This window comes from Halichoerus grypus, chromosome 9 (assembly GCF_964656455.1).
Source record: "Halichoerus grypus chromosome 9, mHalGry1.hap1.1, whole genome shotgun sequence".
Lineage (NCBI taxonomy): Eukaryota > Metazoa > Chordata > Mammalia > Carnivora > Phocidae > Halichoerus > Halichoerus grypus.
The window spans coordinates 109,090,078-109,115,998 of NC_135720.1; the positions used below are offsets into that span (position 1 = coordinate 109,090,078).

At 39.5% G+C, this 25,921-nt stretch overlaps 1 protein-coding gene across 2 annotated transcripts in view; it reads left to right on the plus strand.

The window, feature by feature from the left end:
* The window catches only part of KIF6 (kinesin family member 6), a 422,715-nt gene that overhangs the window by 116,629 nt on the left and 280,165 nt on the right, over positions 1–25,921 (plus strand). For both annotated transcript variants that reach the window (XM_078055376.1, XM_078055377.1), the window contains one exon: positions 17,725–17,931. In XM_078055376.1, the coding sequence (XP_077911502.1) occupies positions 17,725–17,931 (207 nt within the window). The remainder of the gene's footprint in view (positions 1–17,724; positions 17,932–25,921) is intronic.

Genomic DNA, 25,921 nt, shown 5'->3' on the forward strand with positions numbered 1-25,921 from the left:
TCTCTCCTTCTATTTTCAATGACAGCCTAGCTGGGTATAGTATTCTTGGCTGCATATTTTTCTCATTTAGTGCTCTGAATATATCCTGCCAGTCCTTTCTGGCCTGCTAGGTCTCTGTGGATAGGTCTGTTTCCAATCTACTGTTTCTACCATTGTAGGTTACATATCTCTTCTCCCGAGCTGCTTTCAGGATTTTCTTTTTGTCTCTGAGACCGGAAAGTTTTACTATTAGATGTCGGGATGTTGACCTATTTTTATTGATTTTGAGAGGGGTTCTCTGTGCCTCCTGGATTTTGATGCCTGTTTCCTTCCCCAAATTAGGGAAGTTCTCTGCTATAATTTGCTCCAGTATACCTTCTGCCCCTCTCTCTCTTTCTTCTTCTTCTGGGATCCCAATTATTCTAATGTTGTTTCGTCTTATGGTATCGCTTATCTCCCGAATTCTGCCCTCGTGATCCAGTAGTTGTTTATCTCTCTTTTTCTCAGCTTCTTTATTTTCCATCATTTGGTCTTCTATCTCACTGATTCTTTCTTCTGCCTCATTTATCCTAGCAGTTAGTGCCTCCATTTTTTATTGCACCTCATTTTTAGCCTTTTCGATTTCGACTTGGTTAGATTTTAGTTCTTTTATTTCTCCAGAAAGGGTTTCTCTAATAACTTCCATGCTTTTTTCAAGCCCAGCTAGTATCTTTAAAGTCATGATTCTGAACTGTAGAGCTGACATCGTACTAATGTCCATATTAAGTAGGTCCCTGGCAGTCGGTACTGCCTCTTGTTCTTTTTGTTGAGGTGATTTTTTCTGCCTTGTCATTTTGTCCAGAGGAGAATAGATTAATGAGAGAACAAAATGCTAACAGCATAACAACATCCCCAGAAAATATACTCTAAATAAATCAGAAAAGACCTGAAGCCGGGGGAAAAGAAAGGGAAAGAAAGAAAAAAGGAATAGAAAAAAAGAAAAAGAAAAAGATAAAAACAAAGAAAAACAGAACAAAACAAAAAAACCAGAATATGATCAAATATGATCAGGCTGATGCATAGATCAGTGCCACACACTAGATTTTGGGTGTATTTTGGTCTGTTAGAAGAAAATGCCTCCTAAAATTTTAAAGAAAGAAAAACTTATATATGTACAAAAATAAGGGTTGATATGATGAAGGGATGGAATATGACTGTAAAGATGAAAATTATAAAAAATTTTATAAAAGGAATTGATAAGAAGTTGTTTGAAAAAAGAAAGAAGAGGATTTAAAAAAAAAAAAAGGAAAAAAAAGGAAGAGAATGTGATCAGGCAGGAGACTAGAACAAAGCCATACACTAGAGATTTAGGGTATATTTTGATCTGTTAGAAGAAACTGTATCTCAAAATTTTAAAGAGAGAACAACTTATATGTATATGCCAAAAATAAGGGTAACTACTATGAAGGGATAGAATATGACTCTAAAAATGAAAAATAAAAATGTTTTTTAAGAAAGGGATTGATAAGATGTTGGTTGAAAAAAGGAAAAAGCAAAATTCAAAAAAAAAGACAGTTAAAAATAAAAAATTAACTTTGAAAGACTAAAGATTCATGGTAAAAAAGCCATGGATTCTTTTTTTTAAAAATTTTTATTGTTATGTTAATCACCATAGATTACATCATTAGTTTTAGATGTAGTGTTCCATGATTCATTGTTTGTGCGTAACACCCACTGCTCCATGCAGAACGTGCCCTCTTTAATACCCGTCACCAGGCTAACCCATTCCCCCACACCCCTCCCCTCTAGAACCCTCAGTTTGAAAAAGCCATGGATTCTATGTGCAGTATTCCCCTAGCGCTGGAGTTCTGCCATTCTCATTGATCGGTCAACTTGGTCTTGGCTGGCTGTTCTCGCTGATCTTCTGGGGGAGGGCCTGTTGCCGTGGTTCCCAAATGTCTTTGCCGGAGGCGGAATTGCCCCGTCCTTGCCCGTCCTGGCTAAGTAATCTGCTCAGTTTTGCACTCGGGAGCTTTTGTTCCCTGCAAGCTTTCCGTACAGGTTTGGAGGCCGAGAGTGAAAATGGCAGCCTCCCAATCTCCGCCCCAGAGGAGCCAAGAACTCGGGCCCCGCTCCTCAGTGAGCCCCCAGAGAAAAGCAGTCAGTCACTCCCGTCTCCCCGGTCTCCGGCCGCGCTCCGTGCTCACCTGGCCTGTGACCGCGCCTTTCTATCTCTGGCACCTGACTCGGTGTGGAGTGTCCAAACCCAGCAGATCCCTGTGGTGCGCTCCCGCGCCGCTCCTCCCGGGGGAAGAAGGTGAGTCTCCCCGGATCTGCTGCTTGTTGGGTCCCTGCTGGAGGAGCAGTGGCCCGACTGTGCCGCGAATCACGGTTTATGACAACCCCGAGCTGCGAGCCCGCGCCTTGGCTCCGTCTCTGCAGCCGGCTTCCCCGCTCCGATACCTGGGAGCTCTGCCGCACTCAGGCACCCCCGGTCTTTCTGTGACCCCGAGGGTCCTGAGACCACACTGTCCCACGAGGGTTCCACCCCCTGCTTAGCCACTGGAGTGATGTCCCTCAGCGGAGCAGACTTCTCAAAGTTCCGATTTTGTGCTCCGTGGTCTATCACTTGCCAGAAGCGGCTGATGGAGGCCCCTCCCCCGCCGTCTATCCTCCCGAATATCGCCTCGGATTCATTTCTCTGCATGTCCTACCTTCCAGAAAGTGGTCGCTTTTCTGTTCAGAGAGTTGTTGCTATTCTTTTCTTTGAACTCCTGTTGAGTTTGTAGGTGTTCAGAATGGTTTGATCCCTGTCCAGCTGAATTCCTGGGACCACACGAAATCCAGGTCTCCTACTCCTCCGCCATCTTGCTCCGCCCTTCCTAGACTATATTTTCTTTAGTGATTGATACCTCGTGTAGTTCTTGACCTTGATGAATTTAGGAGGAATAATATGCCATATCTAGTATACAGCATTGGCTACAAAACTGCCTGAAGGGGACCTTTGGTGAGAAAAGAACACTTTGTGCCAACACTGGGAAAGTCCAGGGTCCCATTGGTAGGTGGTTTGCTTTCTTCCTTTCCTGAGTGAACCATCAGGTAAGTTCTTCCAGTCAGTGTTGATGTCCACTCTCTGGCTTCTCTGCCATCACTCTGCATTCCTGTCAGGCAGTGGCGAAGTGCACGAGCTTTGGAGATGACCTCCTATTCCACTCCTGGCTCCACCTTGACAGGTATATGTCCTTGGGCAAGTCACTGACCCGATGTGAACCCCAGTTTCTAACCTGTACAATGGGCACAATGAGACCTACTTTCTAGGGTTATAGTAAGAATTAAGTGACATTTGGGAAGACCTTACAATTTTCAGCTACCAATTATTTAAAGATAAGTCTGGCAGCCTGTTCAACTCCGTTCTCTCAGCACCTGGCAACTATTCCTCGGTCATTAATTAATTATTCGGTTGCATTGATGGGGAGAGGAAGATTTGGTGATTTTAGGAAAGAGGACCTACAATCTCAGGCCCAGAATTGAAACTGGTTTTATGGTACACCGTGCCTGTTGGCAAGTACAGAATACATCCCAGACAACTTTGACTTTTTACAGTTTGTGATACTCCAGACCTTTTGGAAGAGATTACTTTCCAAATAATCAGCCTATCAACAAAGTTTATGGGATTTATAAATTATTTTGCCAGGAGCTGTTAGAGGTCTTCCTACCTAGTTCTTTGCTTGAAATAAAAAAGTTAGATTTATCTGAGTTGCGCTGGAATGTTTTGTAATTTCTCAGACTTTGCACATTATCAAACTTGTGGAGCGAATGTTGGATCCCCTGGAAGTGCAAAGCCAGCTGGGGGACAGGGTGTGAGCAGAGTTGGTAGGAACAACTGGCATTGGACATGTGATCCAATAATATGAGGACAGCACAGGAAAGAAAGAGCTGTTTTACTGTGTGAATGTGTTTGTTAACAACCCTCTAAGCCTTGATCTTGTGTGGTGTGTGTGGGAAACAAGAGGATTTGGGGTGCAGTTAGCGTTCCGGGATGCTATTCTGCAAGACCGTTAGAAGACCACTGACTAATACATCCCCACAGATTTTTGTTTGAAAGATATATTAATTGTGTATAATTAGCAAGTTTATTCCAAGATTTGTGAGCCTGGGAAGAGCAAGAAGCACAGCATGCAAACTGCATTTTGGCCCTGCTCTTATTACAAGAATAGCATCTCTTATTAGTAGGTCTCCATAGGCAGGGAGAAGCCTCAGCAGATGTGTTGACAATTCTAATCTCTTCTCTTATCCACTGAAGGAAGGAAACTTCAATTTTGAGCACTTACTATATGTCAGGCATTTCTTTCTCATATTTAATATATGAGATATATAATTTCTTAAAAATAGTGATTCTGTGTTATAACATAGTTTGCATTCTGCTCTCATCTAACCTGATTAGTAGTATTACATGAACTGTAAGTTTTGAGATCTAAAACATTTATTTATTAAAATAAATGAAGTAGTCTGGTACAGTCATTACTAGAAAGTTAAAATGCACATATTCCATATACATGATGAAAGAAACATAATTTTTTTGACTGTAAAGTTTAGCTCCACAGTTTCTACTGATCTTTCAAATTCTCATTTATGATTAAACATAGAGAAGAAAGTAATTTTTACCCTACTCCCTGTTACTGAAATTCCCCAACAACAGCAACAAAATATAAAAAACACAGGGGACAAAAAGCCATCTTCAGTGAAACAAGAAAATAGCCATAACCTCAAACCATGAGAAAAGCTGCCAAATATTATGAAATTTGAATGATGGTGAGGGAGGGTGCTGAAAGCCAACACATTTATCCTCCAGCCTCAGTCAGGATACAGTTTCCCCTTAAAGAAATGGTCACAATTCTCAAACACAAATCCAATGATCTTTTGGTTACAGTGATGAGATCTAAGAATATAGGCAAGTACAGGGGAGGGAGAGCAGTATTAGATTAGATATTCATTCTACACTATGAAAGGTGGATCCAAAGAAGAAACCCGAAAGACAGATCATTTTTATGGTCAGTGGTCTTGGCTCATGGCCAGAAAGATGGTGTTTGGTGAATGGGGTTCAGAGTTTGTGACTTAAGGGGTTGTACCATCCCAGGCCTTTTTGGGCAAAAAATTGAGGAAAGTGTATGTTCTTCAGACTCAGAACATAACAGATATAAAGAAAAAATACTCAGGGCACAAACTTAATTTGAATGTTCCCTCATCCATCCCCTAGACTATTCTTTAGAAAAAAAAGATGGATGTGTTCAGAGGGAAAATTATCAGAAAGAAAACAGGTGAAGAGGGGCACCTGCGTGGTTCAGTCAGTTAAGCGTCTGCCTTCAGCTCAGGTCATGATCTCAGGGTCCTGGGATTCTATCGAGCCCCGCATCCGGCTCCCTGCTCAGCGGGCAGCCTGCTTCTCCCTCTCCCTCTGCCCCCTGCTTGTGCTCTCTCACTCTCTCACTCTCTCTGTCAAATAAATAAATAAAATCTTAAAAAAAAAAAAAGAAAGAAAACAGCCGAAGACTTATCCATGTATATGGAATAGGGCGGGGGATGGCTAAGGAACATCTATTTGAAGGCTTATTACATCAGGGAGCAGAGGAAGTGTACTTCAAAGTCTTAAATATGTTACCTCCGGGTAATCTGTGTTTAAAAAAAAAAATAGCTCTAAAATATAGAAGGGATTACAAGAAAAGAAGATGAAAAGCAAACTTGGAGAACTCGGAGAAGAAATGAGAGAGAAAAAGAAAGCCATTGTAAAGATGAAAGTGCCATTAGAAGCAAAAAAGGAGGAGGAAGAAGAGGAGGGGGAAGCTGAGGATGGGGAGGAGAAAAGAAGAGGAAGAAATGTGGTGGAGAAATAAGGATACAAAAAATAAGGAGAGAAGGTGCCACCTAGAAAGAGAAGTCCGCAAGCCCTGGGAGTGCTGCCCCCTGGAGGCAGATCTCAGCCAGCCGAGGCGCTGGCAGGAGATGGGAGGGCATGAGCAAGGGAGAAGCCGGAGGATTTCTCCCCCTCCCTGACTTCACCAGCTGGATGCCAGCAAAGAGGGTCTTGGGAAGATACTGCTTTTAGGGCTCAGCGTCTCCGTGGTACAGGAAAAAAAAAAAAAATATATATATATATATATATAGAGAGAGAGAGAGAGAGAGAGGAAAGGGAAGGGATGGATCAGAGGGCAAAGGGGCCTAGGATTAGCCCCTGAGTAAAAGTATTTCTATAAGAAACTGAGATAATAGCTCAGATAGATTGCTTTTGGCTTATCTTACAATTCAGGAATACACAGGGGGGAACTGGCAGCAAGTCCACTTTGGCTGTAGTTTTAAGCACAGAAGCTATTCTTTTAGCATTTCTTGCTGATAATTTTTTTTATTTTTTTGGCAGGCTAACTTTTGTATGTATTCCTTATATTGGTTCAAGCTTGGAGGGAGGAGACAGGGGTCTTATCAACCACCAAAAACCTTCAGCAAGTAATATGATCATGTTTCGGGTAGGCCATTTGGAGTCTTACCAGCTGTAACAGCAAGAGGTCTTCGTGGCCATAGAGAGAACTGTGGAATCTTCAAAATGTGGAAAAAAGATTGGACTATAAAACAGAGTGAAATAATGTATCTAATAGTAGCCTTCTGTGCTCCTAGAGTTCTTCCATAGGCTGAGGGACATGTCTGTTACTGATCTTGATGTCTGACCTCAAACGTTGCATTAAGAGTTATCACAATCAGGGGCGCCTGGGTGGCTCAGATGGTTAAGCATCTGCCTTCGACTCAGGTCATGATCCCGGGGTCCTGGGATCGGGCCCCGCATCGGGCTCCCTGCTCAAGTGGGGAGCCTGCTTCTCCCTCTCCCTCTGCCTCTGCCATTCTCTCCACTTGTGCTCTCTGGCTCTATCTCTCTGTCAAATAAATAAATAAAATCTTTAAAAAAAAAAAAAAAAAGTTATCACAATCAATTGGATGGGATAAACTTCTTTTATAAGAACAAAATAATACGAATGTATATGTGAGTTCTGCTTGGCGCGTTATCCATACTGATCTCATTGTACACAGGATAGCAAAGGGTATTTTCAGCTTACCTATAATTTCAAGCTGTGCAGTGTGTATAAAATAGGTTTTCCCTAAAGACAAATCTACTGAACTTCTGTCAATTCCTGAGATCATTAGACTTTTTGGTCCCATAATATTGTTGTTCCAGTTATGTGTATGGCCACACTTGGAAATTGTTAAGCCAGACTGAATTTTAAAAGGAAAAGAGAAAAAACGTTAAATTCGATTTAAAAGGTGCAAAACGTGCTAGATAACAGGGATGTGTTACTTATTGCCATCAAAGAATAAATTTAGCTATGATTCTTCTTACAGTCAAGTAAAAAAAAGGGGGCGGGCAGAGGAACATTTGGGGTCATAATTTCCATTGTTCAGAAAGCAAGCCTGTACTCTGGTAATGACGAAACGATATCTCATTCAAGGATGATAAAAAGAGAGATAGTTGGACAGAACTCTGATTCAAGATATGGGTAAAATTCCTTCTCAGTTTGCATATGTGCCAATTTTAGCATACTTAGCTTTTTATATAAAAGTGCTTGAGTTTCATTTGTCAAATCCTGAGGAAATGACCCATAGGGAGGCCATCTTCTGAATTCTGACATCCAACAAAAGAAGAGCTATCCCTAATCCTGACATTTAGTTTTCTTAAAATTAAATCACCTAATAGATCTTGGAGGATATGAAAGTTAAAAAAAAAAAATCCATCAAATTGATCCCAGACTTGTTAGGAGGGATATATAATAAAATATAATAGTCTATTCTTATCAGAAATGTAAATCATACTTGCTAGAATATTCTTATTATATGTTCCAGGTTGCTCCAAAGCTTGCTTTTAAATTTTAAACAAAATTGGTGTGCCTAAACTGTCTTTGTCTTTTACAAAACTATTTTGACAATATGCCTGGCCTACAAATCCTGCAATAAGGGAAAATGATATTGACTACTTTTCTAAAAGCCAGGGGTCTTATAAAGAGAAAACTCAGAAAAACAAGCAGTTTAGGATCATTAATTCCAACAAGTTTCTCTAATTGGGGATATTTTGCTGCTAGGCACTACGTTCTATCCCAGCCTCAGGAGGGATCAAGGCAGGTGTTTATAGTGTCACATGCTATACCACTAGGTTTGGTCAGGCCTCACTTCATTCTGAGTTAGTGTACATCAAGGGTGTAGTGGGCCTCCTAATCCAACCCATTTGCTATGGGAAGAATTAGATAAGGAATCATTTAACCAATGGTGGGGTGGGGAGGGGCCTAGGGAATCCTTAGTTAAGGGAGCATTTTAACCTGAAGGGCTGGGGTAGCCCAGAAAACACATAGAAGTTAGTATTTTCAGTCTTCAATTCAGATAGAATAAATGAGCAAAGGAATAGATCAGTTAGTCTATCTGGCTAGAAAATGTTATCAAACAAGGAGAATTGGAGTGGAAATCTCAATTCTGGATTCTGCATGAGCTTTTGTCCTTAGTTGGTTTGCTTTAAAGAATCTCAAGTGTATACATTATATATTCTGTTCAGTCTAAGAGATTTTCTTCACCTGACCTATTCTAGTGTAGTGGAAATTCTTTTTGAGATATTTCACTCCAAAATAGAGGAGTGATTGAAGAAAAAGAATTTGGTACATAGGAATAGAGTATAAGCTTATAAGAAATAAAGAAGCATTCAAAGGATCCTAGAAATAATGTTATATGTAATTTAAAGAGATTATTTGAATCATTGTAGACTATATTATCTATAATCATTTTGATTGAAGACACGATATTAACTAAAAGAAAATAAATTTTACTGAAAGCATAATAGTATATTATGTAAACACAAAACAGTATTTTACTTACCAGTTTTTGCCCCTAAAATCAAAACGTCCAACCTTGAAAATGGCCACACACATACAACCACACACACACACACACACACACACACCCATAAACCCTATTGTGAAATAATGAAAAAAAAGGTGAAAAAAAATTTTATTATAAAAAAGGTGAAAATTTTAATTCACAGGGAATCCTTGTTGATCTGCCAAAAAGAATATGTATAACAACAACTGCAAAAGAATATATATAATGAAATCATAGAGCACCAGGATTGGTTGTTGTACATCTTCAGAATCCAAAAGGGAAGATGAGGGGCAGCTGGGTGGCTCAGTCAGTTAAGTGTCCGACTCTTGATTTTGGCTCAGGTCATGATCTCAGGGTCCTGGGATCAAGCCCTGCATAGGGCTCTGCACTCAGTGGGAGTCTGCTTCAGGATTCTCTCTCTCCCTCTCCCTCTGCCTCCACCGCTTCTCACACTCTCTCTCTCTAAAATAAATAAATCTTTTTTTTTTAAAGGGAAGGTGAATGAACAGCCTTTTGAAAATGTTCATCAGTGTTGCCTGATTCTTGTCACCATACCATTTCTTTTCAAAAATTTCTTTCAACCTACCAGTGTCTCCTGCTTTATAGAAAATGATTCTTGTTCAATGAAATTTGAGATTTTTATACTTATGAAATAGTTTCTGAGAGTGGTAGCCCAGCCAGAGCCAGTAAATGGCTTGGAGGTCAGGAGAAGGAATTTTAGTCTTTACTGTGGGCGTGTGATGTTTTCTTGATTTAATGCTATATTATGTAAAATGCTCTGCAAAAGCAGTTTCTTTCTTTCTTTTTTTTTTTTTTTTTACAGATTTTATTTATTTATTTGAGAGAGAGAGAGAGAGTGCACACAAGCAGTTGGGAGCAGCAGAGGGAGAGGGAGAAGCAGGTTTCCCGCTGAGCAGGGAGCCCAGCAAGGAGCCCAGGTGGGGCTAGATCCCAGGGCTCTGGGATCATGACCTGAGCTGAAGGCAGATGCTTAACCGACTGAGCCACCCAGGTGCTCCTGCAAAAGCAGTTTCAAGTACCACTCCTCAGCCACATTGCTGCTCTAAGCCCTTCTGTATAGACAGGTTGAATCACCATTGTCTGTCAGGGTCATTTTTGAGTCACCTTTCATAATGTGCATTGCTCTTTATACCACGCAAAATGGCCTGGCCACCCAACACTCATAGAGCACACCATCACCTCTTACTGCCCACTGTGGCGAATTATTCATATATTGTCATAATTTTTAAAATGGTAAACATTTCAAAATCCATTTGGAATAGTCCAAGGGAATTCATGAAGATAAACGAATTTTGAGTAGGCTTATTTGGGAAGGAGAAAAAGGGCATACTTTTCCAGTAACAAATGCTAGGCAATACTTAACTAGCAAGAGGACATTCTAAGTAAGAGAAAAGGCAGTTGAAGATATAGAGGGTAGTGGGAGAGCTCTGGAATCAGGCACAAAAATTAATAGAAGCCCAAGATAGACAGATTTGAGTTGGTCTTATTTTTTCAAATAATTCTAATTTTTAGACTTAAATGAGTTATATTCCATGGACTTAAAGAGTTTTTTTTTGGAGGGGGAAGAGTTTTCCGATGTGGTCTCTGAATTATATGTAGATTTTTAGAAATTATGGAGCATGCCATAGAGATTCCACAAAGCTAGAAATGAATAAGGTCAACAATTAAACAATTATTTTTGAACACATGTTATGTTATGCTAGGGTTACAGTGATGAATAAGATAGAGTCCCAGCCTGAAGGAGCTCAGAATCTGGGTGGGAAGAGGAAAGAAGTAGAGAGACTTTGTTAGAGGAGGTAACCCTTCAGACGGACTTTATTATGATGAATCTATAAGGGACCCAGTGAGCCTGGGTTTTTAGACATTTGCCCCCTAAAAGAAAGTCATCTATTTTCAACTTTTACAAAAAGGAAAACATATTCAGAAAATGGCAAGTTAGTATTTTTGACACTATGCCCTAAGATAAGAATCTGATCAAGGATTCTTAAATAATGTCAGTAAGCAATTAGGAAAGAGTCAACATTGATTCACCCTAAACTAATTCCATTCACTTTTTTGATAAGGTTATAAAAATTCATAGATCAAATGAATCCAATTTATTTAAGAAAGTCTCTCAAAACATCCTTGGGGATATAAAGAGAAATTGAAGGTATATGAAAGTACTTGGATTGAAGCCAATTGGAAAATGTCCAAAACTGTTGCCTAACAGGATAAGAGGATAGGAGTGTTCATGGAGTGTTGTTGTTCTGCTCTATTAGGTGTCTAACAAATTATTTGGATGAGGATATTTTCATTTATAGATAGCACAAAATTGCAAAACAAAACAAAACACCCCAAAAATCAGTTCCAGAAATATCTCAAGAGATTGTAACATTCTAATTAAATCAGTCATCAAATAAATGTGTGTGGGGGGGGGGTGGGTTTCATAGCATGGTAAATTTCATAGCATGGGTAAAAAGTGGAGCAAATATGGTAGAATTCTTCAAGTGCTATTTACTGGCAACACAAGATTTAGATTGCCCAGATTCCAATGTCCTCTGCTGTGGTGAGGCTACATTAGAAACAATATATGCAATTCAGGGTATCACAGTGCCTGCTATATTTAAAAAAAAAGATTTTGAGAAACAGCTGCTTAAGACACACTTGAAGGAACTAGAGATATTTAGTCTTAGGGAGCATGATAGTCTAATTCAGGGATATAGGTAGGATTGACACAATCAAATATGTCTTTTAAAAATATTACTCTATCTGCAAGGTGGAGAACAATTGGAGGAGACAAGAGTAAATATGGGGAGACTAATGAGGAGAGACTGTCATGACCTAGGTGGGGGATAAAGGATATTTGGAGACAAATAGAGGTAAATTGAACAGGAATAAAATGGATTGGATACCCATGTGTAGGACACAGAATGAAGGAAAGTGATGAGGTGGTTTTGGGGGAACATTAGGTCCAAGATGCTGGCAAGTCATTTAAGAGACAATTATCAGACAGGCTCGTACACATTCTAATTTAGTGTACAGAGAATTTGTGGTTGGAAATAAGGGTATGGGAGGCATCTGAATAGAGTGAATATCAACAGAGATGGACGTTTATATGATCTTTTATGGTTCATGGGCCACTTCAACACTCAGTATAGCTCTTTGCAACAAAGCAAGTCTTTTTTTTAAAGATATTTATTTATTTATTTATTTATTTATTTATTTATTTATTTTAGAGAGAGAGAGTGTGTGTGTGTGTTTGCAAGTGGAGGGAGGGGCAGAGGGAGAGGGAGCGAGAGAATCTCAAGCAGACTCCCTGCTGAGCATGGAGCCAGATGCTGGGCTCGATCTCATGACCCTGAGCCAAAATCAAGAGTCTGATGCTTAACTGACTGAGCCACCCAGGTGCCCCAGCAAAGCAAGTCTTATTATGGCATTACAAAGACATGAAAACCAAAATTATGTAAATTTGCTTAAGATTTCAACACTAGTAAGTGACGAAACAGGACTTGAAACCAGGTGTCCCAATACCAAATTCTAAAATCATTGGTATGTGACTTTTAATCCCACTATAGTGCCTATCCAGTGGTAATCAGAGCTATAGAAGAAGAGCTTTCCAAGGGGAAGAAATATGATAACCACAGCTTGAGACATGCCTGTTTTAGGGACTAGAGAGAAAAGGATCTAATAAAGGAAAAGGAGACAGCAGTTAGAAAGTGCCAGAACACGAGGAGCCTGGGTGGCTCAGTTGGTTAAGCTTCTGACTCTTGATTTTGGCTCAGGTCATAATCTCAGGGTTGTGAGATTGAGCCCTGTATTGGGCTCTACGCTGGGTGTGGAGCCTGCTTAAGATTCTCTCTCTCCCCCTGCCCTTCCTCCCCGCCCACCCACCCCCCACTGTTCCCTGCTCATGTGAGTTCTCGCTCTCTCTCTCTCTAAAAAAGAAAAAAAAAAAAAGTGCCAGAAAATGTTTGATTATAGAAACCAAAGAGGGGCAGGGTAGGTGGAGAACTTCCAGAATGAGGGGATGGCTATCATTCTCAGGTATTGCCTAGAGGATCAGGATACTCAATTCTGAGAACAGACCACTTTCTTTATTGCACATTTGCCTTTTTCTCATCATTCACTCTCATTTCACTTGTTTTGTCTTTAGCTCTTGAACTAGATTATAAATTCCTTGAGGGCAAGGTCTATGTCTTACTTTCCTTCTAGTCTTTGTGCTGCCTGATGCAGAGCTGTAGCCATAGACTGATATGAAATGTGAAAGCTCTCTGCATGCAGATGATTAATCATCACTAAAATTTTTCCAAAGACACAGGCTCTAGTGCCAAGAGCACATTTGTTTAAAATGTGCGCTTAAATTTGAATGAATCTGCCTAAATGCTGCCATCTGTTCTTAGGCAGTTTCAGAAATGTTTTAATACAATTTTACCTTTAAAAGGACAAACGTAGGGGCATGCTTATGAGACATAAAGACACCCTTAAATAAACACAGAGCAGACACCAGCACATTCAATCACACTTAAAACAGCTACACATAAAGAATGTTTTCTGAGGTTTAAGAAAATTTTAGCTAAGAGGACAGCAACTACTACTTCATGCAGGAAATATTTATGAGAAGTTACAAAATTGTAGGCATGGACTCTGACAGCATATTACTGCATTTTAATTACAGACTCCAGAAATACAATTTAATTTGATGTAAATTTCACATTCCTTTGAAATGGGTCCACTCTTCCATTATTTGCTAATGGCCACATTTTGCTGTGATTTCAGTGTATCCATGTAGATGCTGAAGACAGCTGTTGGGGATAGTCTCTGTGTTATTCATTTATATCAATCGCCAATTTGACTTTTGTGACAGTACTGTAGAATTTATCGTTGTGTGAATATAACAGTGAAATGAAACCCATGTTTAAGTTCTGCAAATAACTTCCAGTCACTTTCAAGACACCTCAACTTAGGTTCTAAATTTGAGTTGCGGTTTTGCAGGCACAGTTATTTGCCGATCCACTTCAGCATGCAAAATCACACACTGGCCAGATCTGGGTATAGTAATTGTGGCAACGAGTAATGGGTCACATTTTCAGCCCATTTAACTCACTGGCTACATCATCACCAAAACAATGCCAGTATTTTGACATCAGTGTATTTTGCTACTTGGTATAAATCAACAATGGTGTATATCAAGAACTCCTATTTACAGAAAGAAATTTCTGGTTAAAATAGCATCCAAGTGTGTTACCGTATCTGAATACATGAGCATCCATATGGAAATTGTTTCATTAACTCCCATTTTGCAGAGGTGGAGAGCTGCACCCATTTACTTATGTGAGCACTCATTTGGAATATTTTTAGATGATTTTTTATTTTTAGGTATCAGAATTTGCTTCTGATCATTTTAAATACATAGAATATTACAGATACAATTGAAGTCCTTTTGTTGGCCTTTTGCTTTGTATCCCTCACAAAGGCAACTCTTATCATTAATTTGCTGTGTCCTTCCAAACCATATTTTTGTACTTTAATGACCTAAGTTATAGAGCCATGAACAAATTTTTTAGGTAACATTGCTTTTTTGATTACCTAAATTCTATCACAGGTATCATTTTGATTATCTAAGTTTATATCATTCTTTAATATGCTTTTTTTCTTCAGCATTTCAGAAATCCCATCTGTCAATCTATCCAAAAGATGCTTCATTTTAACTTCTCTATAGTTTGAATTATCCCAGTTTATTCATCTTTTCCACCACAGATGTTCATTTAGGTGATACATCTTGCACCAATTTTTTACTATCCCCAAACAGTGTTGCAGTAAATGTTCATATGTGTGTATATTATCCACACCTTTTCTCTCTCCTGGTGTTCCCTGTTTCAGATTTCTCTCCAGGAAATACCTCGTAGTCTGAGACTGGGTTGTAGGTTATATGCATCTGCAACCTTATCACATATTGTCAAATTGCTCTCAAAAATGGATTCTTTTTTTTAAAATTTTTTATTGTTATGTTAATCACCATACATTACATTAGTTTTAGATGTAGTGTTCCATGATTCATTGTTTGTGCATAACACCCAGTGCTCCATGCAGAACGTGCCCTCCTCAATACCCATCACCAGGCTAACCCATCCTCCCACCCCCCTCCCCTCTAGAACCCTCAGTTTGTTTTTCAGAGTCCATCATCTCTCATGGTTCGTCTCCCCCTCCGATTTCCCCCCTTCATTCTTCCCCTCCTGCTATCTTCTTCTTTTTTTTTTTTCTTAACATATATTGCATTATTTGTTTCAGAGGTACAGATCTGAGATTCAACAGTCTTGCACAATTCACAGCGCTTACCAGAGCACATACCCTCCCCAGTGTCTATCACCCAGTCAGCCCATCCCTCCCACCCCACCCCCCACTCCAGCAACCCTCAGTTTGTTTCCTGAGATTAAGAATTCCTCATATCAGTGAGGTCATATGATACATGTCTTTCTCTGTTTGACTTATTTCGCTCAGCATAATACCCTCCAGTTCCATCCATGTCATTGCAAATGGCAAGATCTCTCATTCCTTTTGATGGCTGCATAATATTCCATTGTATATATATACCACCTCTTCTTTATCCATTCATCTGTCGATGGACATCTTGGCTCTTTCCACAGTTTGGCTATTGTGGACATTGCTACTATAAACATCGGGGTGCACGTACCCCTTTGGATCCCTACATTTGTATCTTTGGGGTAAATACCCAGTAGTGCAATTGCTGGATCGTATGGTAGCTCTATCAAAAATGGATTCTTAATGTATATTCTCACCAGCAGTATATAAAAGTTCCCATTTCCTTGTATCTTTACAAACCTTATCTCATTAGACTTTGTTTTTTTTTAATTTTGTCAGTCTGACAGATGTGAATGAAATAGTTTATCATTATGGTTCGAATTATTTGTCCTGATTATTTGTGAGTTTGAGCACTTTTTTTCAACTTTTATTGACCATGTTCAGGTTTCCTCTTTATGGGTTGCCTGTTCATATCCTTTGCTCATTTTTTTCTGAGTTGTCTTTTTCTTATTGACATGTGGGAGTTCTTTATTTCAAATATTAATCTTTTGTCAGCTGTATGGATTGCAAATATCATCTCCTGGTCTTCTAAATTTGTGGTAGATTTTATCACCCAGAAGTTCTTCAATTTTGGATAATTTGGTCAAATACTTTCAATCAATTCATTTTTGTGTTTAATGTCTTATCATAAAAGATCCATTACTAGGGACGCCTGGGTGGCTCAGTCGGTTAAGTGGCTGACTTGTGATTTTGGCTCAGGTCATGATCTCATGGGTTATGAGATTGAGCCCCGTGTCAGGCTCCACGCTCAGTGGGGAGTCTGCTTGAGATCTCTTCCTCTGCCTCTCTCCCCACTTGCTCTCTCACTTTCTCTCTCTCTCAAATAAATCTCAAATAAATCTTTATTAAAAAAAAAAAGATCCATTACTACCTTGGGTTGACTATGATATGCTTCTGTATTTTCTTATATTAGTGTTAAAATTGTGTTATTTTATGCATAAGTCTTTAATACATTCTGGAATTTATTTGTGTCTGGTGTGAGAAAGCAACCTAAATTTATTTTGTTTAAGATGGAGAGCCGGTTATTGTAGCACCATTTGTTAATTAGTCCATCCTTTCTCCACAGCAGTGTGATGTCTCCTCTATCTTATACAGAGTGCTGAAATGAGCCCAGCATGTTTTACTGTTTATCTGTTCCTGCAGCAACACCACACTGTTTTAATTACCGTGGCATTATGATATACCCTGATGTATAGCAGGACAAGTTCCCCTCTCTTGTTCTTCTTTCACAGAATTATTTTTGTTATTTTTTAATATTTGCTCTTCCATCTGTGTTTTAGAATCAATTTGTTTGTTCTGTTCCACAAACATAATGTGTGGTATTTTTATTTCAATTGCATGGAATATATAGGTTAATACAGAGAAATTAATATAGAAATGAATTTTTAGTTTTCCCATCCCTGACATGGTATATTAATATCTGGACACCTTTTACTCAGGTTTCCTTTTTGTATCTTTTAATATAATTTTCCCTACAAATCACGCATTTTTATAAGATTAGCCGTCTGTTATCTCATTGTCTTTGTGGCCATTAGAAGTATTGTATTTCCTGATTAATTATTGCTGGGTTATTAGAACTTTCTTGATTTGGCATGTTGATCTTGGATCCAGCAACCTTGCTAAACTTCTTAGTTTTTAACAGTTTATAGATGCTCCTGCATTTTCTATGTGGACCACCATATTTTCTGTACATAATGATGTTTTAATCTCTTCTCTTCCTGTCACTATGACTTGTATTTCTTTTTCTTATTTATTACATTGGCTGGGACCCCTGTTCACTGTTGGGTAGTAGCAGTGATACTGGGCATCCTCTGGGTTGTGTTTATTAGTGTATATATATATACACTATATATGTATATATATAAGTGTATAATGAATTCCCCCACTGCATCCATTTTCACCTTTTTTCCCATGACATTCCCATTAAGCATTTGCAGTATGGCTAGCCAAGGTTAAGGTAGGGAGTGTGGCCATGTAATGAAATTAAGTTATCATATTAGTAAGAGGACCCACACTTTACTTCATTTGAACTCTTTCCTCACTTTCTGAATTAACCCATCCATATCTGTTGTCAGTCATTCAAGAGACAGTATATTAAAAATAACTCACTTTGAGAGATCTCAGCTACAAGCTTTTTTGTTGAGTTTGACAGCATTAGCTTCATTAGAAAGGTCATACCATTACAAACATAAATCTAAACTTTTTGATAGTCTGCCAAAATTCTCATTGTTCACATTAATTTTGTTTTGCACTTTCATTTTACAGACTCCAATGAACCAGGCTTCAACTCGTTCCCACTGCATTTTCACTATTCATTTATCAAGCAAGGAACCAGGATCTGCAACTGTCCGGCATGCTAAACTTCATTTGGTTGACCTGGCTGGTTCAGAGCGAGTTGCGAAGACTGGAGTAGGGGGCCAACTTCTAACAGAGGCCAAGTATATCAACTTGTCCCTACATTACTTAGAACAGGTAAAAATGGGCACAATGGGGTGTAACTGTATCCACCATTTGCTGGTAGACTTTGCATCAGGCACTTGGCTAGCATTGTTGTTTTGTTGTTTTCTTCCTTTATTTTGGTAAAATATACATAACATAAACTTCATCATTTTAATCATTTTTAAGTGTACAATTCTGTGTCATTAAGTTCACAGTGTTGTGTAACCATCACTGCCATCTATTTCCAGAACTTTTTCATGACCCCAAACAGAAGCTCTGTACTCATTAAACAATAATTTTCCATTTCCTTATGCTCCCAGTACCTGGTGACCTCTATTCTACTTTCTGTCTCTATGAACTTGCCTGTTCTAGATACTCAAATACGTGGAATCATACAATATTTGTCCTTTTCAGTCTGGTGTATGTCACTTAGCATAATGTCTTCAAAGTCCATCCATGTTGTAGCATGTATTTGAATATCATTCCTCTGTAAAGCTGAGTAATGTTTTATTATATGCACGTGCCATGCCCTGTTTATCCATTCATCCATCAATGGATGCTTGGGTTCTTACTCCTTTTGGCTATTGTGAATAATGCTGCTGTGAACAGTGGTGTAGCTACTAGCATTTTGTATATACCATTGCATTTAAACCTTACAACAGCCCTATACTGTTGGTATTAATTATTCCCATCTTAAAGATTTTAAAACTCAGGTCTTCCTGAGGCCTTCCCAAGGTTACCAGCTAATGGTGAGATGAGGATTCGAATCTTGAATTGCTTGGCTCCAAAGACCATGTTTTCTCTCACTATACCTTATTGTTTTTGTTTTTGTTTTTGTTTTTTCTCAGTACTGCTTTTTGGCAGCATTAATAATAATTTATTATAGAGGCTGTTAAAACTAATTGTTTTTATTATAAAATTTGTAGTGGGTGTGAGTATAGGTTATAAATGGCCTCCCATGGCCTATCTTTTCAGGCTAGTAGATTAGTTGTGGGAACATAATTTAGAGATGACTGATATCTTTTCAGCTTCTGGTGACTTCATCTAGCTGGTGATTGTGATCCTATGAAGGTTCTCTTTGCTTTAGCTTCTTCCCCTGCCAACCCCTACCCCAAGTTTACTACAATCTATCCCAGTTTATGCTCTATTTTTGATTTCTGAATCTGACTCCAAGTGCAAAGAAAGCTCGTCTGAATTTAGCTAAATAAATTTTCCAGGAAAAAAAAAAAATCCTCATCCCTAAAATGAGCATATTGAATTAGATGATTTCTCAAGTTCTTCCAGCTCCATGAGTAAAGTGCTGTGACTTGAATGTTAAAGATGGCAACTGCTTCCAAATTCTAAGAAAAAAAAAAAGAGAAGCATGATCAAAAACTAGAGAAGAGAAGTACAGAGTATATTGGCAAGGCAGAAGGACTTTCTAATGAGTGTTGGAGGCTAAAAGATTTGAAAAAACAAACAGAACTCCCCCCCTTTTCTTTTACTGCCTAATAAACCCTTTTGAGACTGATATTGTCCTGATGTTAAATGCTTCCTAATGGTCAAGTTGGCTGAGAAAGCAGATTGAGAGAAACCTAAGGGAGCTGTATCTGAACAAGGTGCGTGCAGTTAGGCTCTGACTAAATGAACCCCAGTAAGGCAGCACCCAGAGATTAATGGCCTGCATGGTGTTCAGATGATTTTAGTGTTTCTGACAAGACTCAGCCTTTCCTACCTCTTCCTTGCTCAAATATTACATAGTACTTTTGCTTAACAGAGCTTTTTACTTAATAGACCACTTATAAAACACTGACATGAAAACATAATGGACTATATTCAAAGTGCTTTATTTCAAAGAAATATACCCAGTTGTTTCTGATGGTAGCACTGTCTGCTTTAATCCCCATTGTGCCCATCTGTTCATACAAAATTATATTCATTAGTTAAATCAGAATTTCCACCAATTGTTATCACTCAAGGAAAACCTTCTGCCCCTAATCCTCTCTCTTCATTCTACACAACCTTTGCAAGCTGCTACTTCTCATTAAAGCTCTTCCTCTCCCCACATCTCTTCTCTTCAAAATTCTTATAACATCAGCCTCATGTGAGTAGTCTTGGTGGCTCTATGCATTTGATTTTCTATATAATGAATTTATTTATTTACAAGGAGCAGTAGTGTGCTGAGGACTGCGCTAGGCACTGGAGCATAGTGCTGAACAAAGTAGAAACGGCCCTTGCACCAAAGGTCTCAGGGGCCAGTGCAGGGAGATGCGCATGGAATAAATAGTCATTAAATACTTGGCTGTCCTCCAGGTGAGTTGTTCAGAGAAAGGCCAAGGGGTAAGGAGAGCTTGTAATGGGGGACCAGACTTCGGCTGAGGAGGGCAAAGGGAATGAAAGTTCTCTCAGGGCTGATATTAAACAGAGACTCAAAAAACAAGTAGGAGGGAACCAGGCAGGGCTGGGGTTAGAGCATGTCAGGCAGTGGGAACTGGGAGTCCGTTAGCCCTTAGCTCCAGTCCAGGGGGTTCAGTTCAGCCAGGGCCACAGCAATACTCACATGTCATTGACCTTTGGCTTTCTGAATGTCAGTTATCTGTTTCATGTGCATCCAACGCATCACTCCAGCTGTTAACTACTTACACTGATCTACAAATGTCTTCCTGGAGGTTATGGCATAAGGTAACAGAGAGAGAAGGAGGGGAAGATTAGCATGAGAGGGAAGAGGGACAGAAATATGGAAAACTGCAGGATATGGACATAGATACGTGGGGTTGAGTAAATCTAGGAGTTGTGGTGAGAGAGGAAGTAGGTGGGTAGTAGAGAAATTTTGGTATTTCACATAGAAAGAGATAAGCGAGAGAGAACTAAGGAGTACAGGGGAAGGAGAATAATAAAAAGAGGGGCAGATACTATTAATGAAATAACGGAATTCAAGGACTTTTATACCCAGGTTTTCTTTATGCAGGACTTGATTATGGGGTTAATGAGACTGGAAGTGTAACACATTTTAGTTTAACTCCATTCATTCATTCATTCATTCATTTCACTCATTCATTCAACAAACTGTGACTAAGTGTCTTTGAAGTACTATGAGTTACGTTAGACAATGGGAGTAAATACACAATTGAGAAATGGTGCTATCAAGTTATCCAGTGAAGGAGCAAAGCATATAAACAAATCCTTACATATGGTCAGATAAATGCTGTATTAGCAATTCATTAATTCATGTAATTAATTACATCCTCTCCATCTCAGTTTCAATATATAGATGGAGATGTCCTAGGGAATAGAAAATTTGGTAACCTCTCTTACACTTCTTAGCCCACGTTGGTTATAGAAATCCCATGCAGAACTGTCATTGCCTTTCTGGCCATCATTGTGGACCTTACACCTGCTCCCAGGGTACAGCCTTTCTGAGTTGAATGCACCTTATTGTGCTTATAAGTAAATAAATTTCTGTTTGTCAGAGTATTGTTGGTTTTGGAATTTTCCTTGTGTATGCAGTACTCTTTCCAAAAAGTCTCCTCGAAAACATTTTAAGCCACAATAACAGGGTACATCTCAGCCCTAGAAATTAAGTCCATGGAAGAAAAGGAGGGGAGCATGCATACTTGTTCTTACCATAAGCCTCACTGAGTGCTCCTGGTGTGACCCTCGGTCTCTGTCAGCCCAAACATCAAGTGAGAAACCGCTGGGAACAGAGTGTTTGCTCTCTGCCTCTACAGAAATCAGAATCTGGTTTTCCTTCAGCCAGTTATCCACCATAAGTGGGACTTCTTCAGAGTTTCAGTTTCCACTTGGCTTCCACTGAATGTGTGTGTTCAGGAGAAAAACTAATGTTACCAGTGCCAGTTGTAACCACTCCAAATCATTGTCAGTTTTCAGAGGATAATTTTCCATGTGCTGAGCTCTTTAAAAGAAAATCTCTTTAATTCATTGAATAGTAATCTGATTGATTGATTTTAAGAATAGTTTCTAGGTACTTGAAGATATTATTAAGTATAATGTGAGTTTCTACTCTTTGTTGCTTAAAGAATGCCTTCAGGAACATTTTTTTTTTTTTTTGTATTTATACATGAAATTCCAAGTGGGAGTAAACATTTAAAAAAAAAGTCCAGGTTGTATAACCATCTCCTTAGCCTGTGCCATTCAGATCATTTGGTTCCGGGCCAATTTAGAGAGCCCAAAGCAACCCCGTAAAGAATAATCCATCTTTGCCTCTTTCCCGAATACCAGCCATTTCTGGGTCACTCTGAAGATCTGTATCTTCTCCAAGGGGTCTGGACTTATTCTGATATTCCCAGGCTCCTTTAGAGCTGAGAAGATGCCTGTTCGGAGCTCTCTGGTAGAGAAATGGCCCAGGACTGGCTTTATATAGCTGTAACAAGTGTCCAGAGGGATCCTAAAGAACATAGCCTGGATACCTCTGCAAACGGAGTGCTTTTTGTTTTACTATCCCAGAAACAATCTCTATTCATCTTTAAAACATTTCTGTGAGATAGGCAGGTATTTTAATCCCACTTCTACAGGTGAGGAAACAGAGACTAATAAATTTAAGAGATCTGCCTAAAATTGCACAAGTGAGGCAGCTAGATTCTGCCTCTAAGTCCGGGGTTCTTTCTTTTATTATGCACTGCTTTCATTTTCCCCATTTTTAAAGACCATGCTTTCCAATCCATAGCCGCATTTGGAATTTTAATTATTCTCTTGAACCATTTTAGAACCCTTTCTGGAAAGGGCGTTGGAATTGCCTTTACAACATTCACTGCAAGAGTAGCAGCCATGAGCCCATCCCAGATCTAGGAGCAGACCTTGACTAGTCTAAGCCAGTTGGAGCCTCGGCTGTAGTGATTGGTTCAGACATGGGCCCATGACCCAAGTTGGTCCCTAGGGAAGCTCGGGATATATGTTTAATGATTAGAGAACTTTCTGACATCAGTTATAAATAAGGATATTTGGCAGCCATCCCGTGGCCGTGAAGAGAGGCAGACTTCTACAACATAGAAGGTAGAGCAGAGATATTGGTGAAAACTAAATCCTTGGTGGCAGCACTGACCTTTTGGGTTATGTGTAACCTAAAACCTTTCCTATTATAGTTACATAGGCCAATAAATTTACCTTATGAATAAATCCAGTTTGGGCTACATTTTCTGTTACTGCAGCCAATAGCAAATTAACTAACCCCATTGAATTTAATACCAGCATGAAGTTTAATAAGCATATCCTCCTTTATGTCATCTAAGTTGTCATAAAGCTGTTGAATAGAAGAGATTGTTTCCTGGAGCAGGAAAAAAAAAATAGTGACGTTTGTTTTATGAAAGAATTTCGAAGTACTTAGAACATTGTCAGATACTTAATTATGATTCATAAACAATAATGCCACCCTCTCACACATCTGTCAGACCAACCCCTGTTTGGTCTGGTGTTTGGCATTTGGGCCTGCCTTGATTGTTAGAGATATTTCATTTGTCCTCTTGGTTCTGAGGGTCTGGAGTTCTACTCAGCATCCCCTGCTACCACCTTGCCACTCAGATTTGGGTCTGCCACGTTCCCCACTTCCTTTCCAATTACATCGAAACTCAGTTCCACCAAATCTCATTCCATACTATTGATCCTCGTGCTGTCTTCCTAGGTGAAGCTAATTAATCTACTCATTTATTTATTTATTTATTTATTTCACATAAAGTTGTCGAACACATGTTGTATTAGTCAGATTTCTTAATCATAAACTAGAAAACCTACTGTAGCTAATTTAAGCAACATAGAGTTTATTAAACATAAAGAACCTCAAGAAAAGTTAGAAAACTGGGCTTGGATACTACCCAGCCCAAAGCACAGCAAACAAGAGACACATCTAACCACACCACTGAACTGCTGTGTGAAATATTACCATTATCCCCCCTTGGCACCCAGGACAGTAAGTCCTGGCTTCCAGAAAGTTCCTGCAGCTGCCTCAAAGGAACCAGATGCCTTCGCCACCACACTCTCCTATAAATCTGATCTTCCTCTTTGTGGCCACCACCTCTCATCACTCACCTCCCAGCCCCACTCCCACAAGAGTGTCCTTTTGATGGAGCTAGGTCTCATGTAGAACGTTGAGTTGTAAGAGAGACAGGAAGTGTTGCTTCATAGTAAGTGAAACTAGAATGGGGGTTATCCTGAGAACTGAGTAATAAGACAATGTAGTTTCTGCCCCATGGACTGGGGACCAGACATTGCTCTAGGCAGTGGGGTAGAACTGTGAATGAGAGAAACAAAGTCCCTGGCCTAATGAAGCTGAAAGCCAAGTAAGGAAGCAAATTTAAAAAAGTAAATAAATGAATAGAATTTCAAATAGTGATAAGAACAGGAAAAAAAATGAAATAGATTAAAAGCCTGGAGATAGGTATGTTACATTTGACAAGGTGTTCAGTGAAAGCCCTTGTGAGGAGACAAGATTTGAGCAAAAATTTGAATGATGTGAAACAGGAAGCTATATGAAAATCTGGGCAACATTCTAGATAAAAAGAACAACAAATTCAAAGGCGTGGAGACAATCTTGGTATGGTGGAGCAACAGCAAGGCAAATGTGGGCTATGAAAGCACAACAGAAGATGAGGACAGATAGGTAGGAACCAGATCATGCAGGAGTTGGGTCATTGTGGTGTTTCAGGAAGCTACGGGAAGGTTGTAAGCAGGGAAGTGACTTGATGTAACTTATATTTTATAAAGATTTGTCTGTGGAGAGTAGACTGGGGGTGGGGGGCGGGGAGGGTGGGCAAAAAGAGAAACAAGGACTGAGTAAAAGCCTTGTGTAGTCCAAGGAAGGGATGATGGAGGCTTGGCCTGGAATGGTGACAGAAGAAGTGGGAAAAGTGGTCCAATTCTGGGCATGTCTTTTAGGTAAAACTAATAGAAATCACTGATGGATTAGATGTTGGAAATGAGGGGAAATAAGGATGATGCCCAGGGTTTTGGCCTGAGCCACTAGGTGGATGGTGGTGCCATCAATAATGATGGGTAAAGACCAGAAAAGAATCAGATTTGTGGGGAGAGGGGTGAGAAGGTCAAGAATAGACATCCAAGTGGAGATTTAGGGTTGCCACAGAGACAGCAGCTCAGGGAACAGGTGGAAGCTGATGATATCAGTTGAGGAGATGTCAGGATATATATGTATTTAATGCCAGGGGATTGGATGAGATTCCACAGAGAGAATGTAGATAAGAAAGAGAAGAGGATCAAGGACTGAGCCCTGGAGCACTCCAATGTTTATAATTTAGGAAGAAGGAAAGGAAGCATTCATTAACTAGTGTTTGAGGGAAGATGAAAACCAGGGAAATGTGGTGTCCTGGTTACCAATGAATAAAGTGTTTTTCCAAAAGGAGGCAGTGAGTACCTGGGTTGAATGCTTACTCAACTCAAAAGTCTAATAAGATGGCAATAAATGCTTTGGGTACAACAGGGGTTGCTGAGCCTTGGCAAGAGCCATCTTAGTCTTTAGACTAGTGGGCATGCAGGGTGGGAATGATCCAAGTGAGAGAGAGAAATTGATGGAGAAGAAAAGGGATAATTTTAGGAGTAAGGTAAGTGAGAGGAGAAGGAGAGAATAAGGGGCTGGCCTTAGAAGGAGCAGTTTGGTGACACAGGAAGGGCAGAGTGTGTGGGGCATTTAGTGATGGGACAGCAGATGGTTCTGGTCTGGCTGCTCACATCTAATGGAAGGGTGTGTGGCCATCAGCTAAGACTAAAGGCAGGAAGAGGAGGCTGGGTGGAGGTCTGAAACAAAAGGATAAGATGTGAAAGCCTCATTCCTGAGAGTGGAGAAGTAATTTTTGAGAGAAATTATCACAGGATATCTGGTTTATAATAAAATCTGTGGTCATGAATTTAAAGCAGGACCAGTGGTATTGTGTGTTTTTGCCCCAAACAGCCTTTGAAAACAACCTTGTTTTATAAACCAAGGGAGTAGAACAAGTTTTGATGGTGGGGATTACACACCTGAAGGGAGGGAAGGTTAGAACAATGGTAGGTGTTATTAGAGGTATTTTCAAGAGTCGGGTCC